Here is a 3,004-nt window from a genome sequence, read left to right on the forward strand (position 1 = left end):
GATCATCTTCTAAAGATCTTATACAGGGGCTTCTTGAAGTTTTTGGTAGTCATTGGGGGCAATTCCTAAGCCCAGCAACTCTGAATTATATAATTTTACAGGTTATGCGTGCCTATATTTAGCATATAGAGATTTCTTTTTTTTTTTTTTTGAGACAGAGTCTCACTCTCTTGCCTGGGCTAGAGTGCCGTGGCATCATCCTAGCTCACAGCAACCTCAGACTCCTGGGCTCAAGCAATCCTTCTGCCTCAGCCTTCCGAGTAGCTGGGACTACAGGCATGCGCCACCATGCCCGGCTAATTTTTTCTATATATTTTTAGTTGTCCAATTAATTTCTTTCTATTTTTAGTAGAGACGGGGTCTCGCTCTTGCTCAGGCTGGTCTCGAACTCCTGAGCTCAAACAATCTGCCCGCCTCGGCCTCCCAGAGTGCTAGGATTACAGGCATGAGCCACCGCGCCCGGCCTATATAGAGACTTCTTACTGAAAGGGAGACAAACTATGAGACAGACAAATCAGACTCTGGTGACAGAATTCCTCCTTCTGGGACTCTCTGATGACCCACACACCCAACACCTGCTGTTCTTCTTATTCCTGGGTGTCTACCTGGTCACTGTGCTTGGAAATCTGCTTCTCATTTCCCTTGTTCATATTGATTCCCAACTTCACACACCCATGTATTTTTTTCTCTGCAACTTGTCTCTGGCTGACCTCTGTTTCTCTACCAACATAGTTCCTCAGGCCCTAGTCCACCTACTTTCCCGGAAGAAGTTCATTTCATTCACACGTTGCGCAGCTCAACTGCTACTCTTCCTCATTTTTGGGTGCACACAGTGCACCCTTCTAGCAGTGATGTCCTATGATCGGTATGTGGCAATCTGTAGTCCTTTGCATTACTCTAGCATCATGACCTGGAAAGTGTGTGTCCAGCTGGCCACAGGCTCATGGACCAGTGGCATTGTGGTATCTGTGGTGGACACCACATTCACACTAAAGGCACCCTACCGAGGCAGTAACAGTATTGCTCATTTCTTTTGTGAGGCTCCTGCACTACTGATCTTGGCATCTGCAGACACCCGCACATCAGAGATGGCAATTTTCCTTATGGGGGTTGTGATTCTCCTCGTACCTGTTTCCCTAATTTTGGTATCCTATGGCCACATCATAGTGACTGTGGTCAAGATGAAGTCAGCTGCAGGGAGGCTCAAGGCATTTTCTACCTGTGGTTCACACCTCATGGTCGTCATCTTCTTTTATGGATCAGCAATTATCACTTACATGACACCTAAGTCTTCCAAAGAGCACGAAAAGCTGGTGTCTGTTTTCTATGCCATGGTGACCCCCATGCTTAATCCCCTCATCTATAGCCTGAGGAACAAGGACGTGAAGAGAGCTCTAAGGAAAGTAGCCACGAGGAATTTCCCATGCAGGCTTGGAACCTCACAGTGACAGTGAACTTAGAGACTCTGCTGTCTTTCTACCTGTAAGACTTGCTGGGTAGTCTTTGTGAAACTAAAATATGCTAAGATTTAAAGTGATGAATATGGTAATTACCCTGATTTGTTAATTATATAATGTATACATGTGTTGAAACATCACAATGTACCCCATAAATATGTACAATTATTATATGTCAATTATAAATAAAAATTAATTGATAAAAATTGGTAAGATTCTCATCTTTGGGCCTTGTCCATGGACACACGCTCTATCTTTCATCTAGCATTTCTGTTGTAGAAGGAGAAGGACAATAGTTCACAGAGCAATAGGAAGAATGACCTGCTTCCTTCTTTTTGGCCTTTTGATACTTAAGGGTTAAGAAATCACCTGAGAAACATTCACATTTTATAAACCTTTTAAAATCTACCATTTTAATCATGCTATATATTATCATCTATCTATCCCAGATCCTACTTCAAGTTCTTTACCTTTCTGAGTCTCTCTGGATCATCAAATGATCAGTAAACTAACAAACATTATTTATTCGCTCGCTAGGAGGTAGGTGCTACAAGTGGGAACAGGAACCGTAATGGACGTGGTGTGCATGCCGGGCACTGCTCCCTGTGATCCTTTCTGATGGGTCTTTCCCTGGCTTTGGCTAGTTTCTTCACATTTCTGTGCTTGATTCTGCTAAACAGGCAAAGTAGACCCTTTTTAGATCTTTGGGGTTTTCTTTCTCTGCAGATCTCTCTTCTCTGTTATTTTCTCTGTTATTTAATGAAGGTTCACCTCATTTGTTTCTAGTCTCTCAGCAACCAGTCAATAAGTCTGACTCTTTTTTTTTTTTTGAAAGTTATGATCCAGAAAAAGAATCAGATAGTCCTTGTTGAATTTATTGAAGATTATGTCTGATATGCTTCTGTGTGGCCCAAAGGAACCAACAACATTCTGGTTAGGTGAGGGCTTTTTACTGATTTCCTGGATATGAAGGACAAGCCTCATTTGATCATAGGTTTCCGGTTTGGTTGACGAGGTAACACTAGTGATAATCTCTGAAATAGGAATTCAGTTTAAGAAGCAGTTTTGGTGAGGAAAATGAGTTTAGTTTTTGACTTGAATTAAAAGATACCTTTGAGGTACCTCTGGGAAATGAATGTGGGCATGTCCTGTGGACAGTTGCAAGTATCTGACTCTCAAGCTCAGGGTTGATGAAGTCACCACCCCTTCACCGCCGCCTCTCTAACCTTGATTGTGGGGATGGTTTCACAGGTATATGCCTATATCCAAACTTACCAAATTGTATACATTAAATATATTAAGTTTTTTGTACATAAATTGTACTTCAATAAAGCTGCTTTTTTTTAAAAAAAAAAAAGCAACAAAATGATAAAAACACTAAGGCTATTGTTGGAACCATGGGCAACACAATGTTTCCAATGGTTAAGTGTTTGTGGGTAATTGAGATGGAGTAGTCAGAGATGTGGGAAGGAAACCAAGACAGTGGTATTCCGGAAGCAAAATGTGCAGAAATTTTCAAAAGGAATGCATGAGCAATGTAAGGTCTA

At 41.7% G+C, this 3,004-nt stretch overlaps 1 protein-coding gene across 1 annotated transcript; it reads left to right on the forward strand.

The window, feature by feature from the left end:
* The first annotated feature begins 500 nt into the window (after nucleotides 1-500).
* Nucleotides 501-1,448, forward strand: LOC105818265 (olfactory receptor 2D2). The gene has a single exon (XM_012654201.1). It carries the CDS (start codon nucleotides 501-503, stop codon nucleotides 1,446-1,448), a length of 948 nt encoding a protein of 315 aa, XP_012509655.1.
* The last annotated feature ends 1,556 nt before the right edge of the window (nucleotides 1,449-3,004 follow it).

The sequence above is a fragment of the Propithecus coquereli genome, unplaced genomic scaffold (assembly GCF_000956105.1).
Source record: "Propithecus coquereli isolate 6110/MARCELLA unplaced genomic scaffold, Pcoq_1.0 Scaffold44, whole genome shotgun sequence".
Taxonomy (NCBI): Eukaryota; Metazoa; Chordata; class Mammalia; order Primates; family Indriidae; genus Propithecus; species Propithecus coquereli.

Bases quoted from the DNA above. Each gene is read 5' to 3' on its own strand.
- LOC105818265 (XM_012654201.1), top strand. From the start codon at position 501: ATGAGACAGACAAATCAGACTCTGGTGACAGAATTCCTCCTTCTGGGA.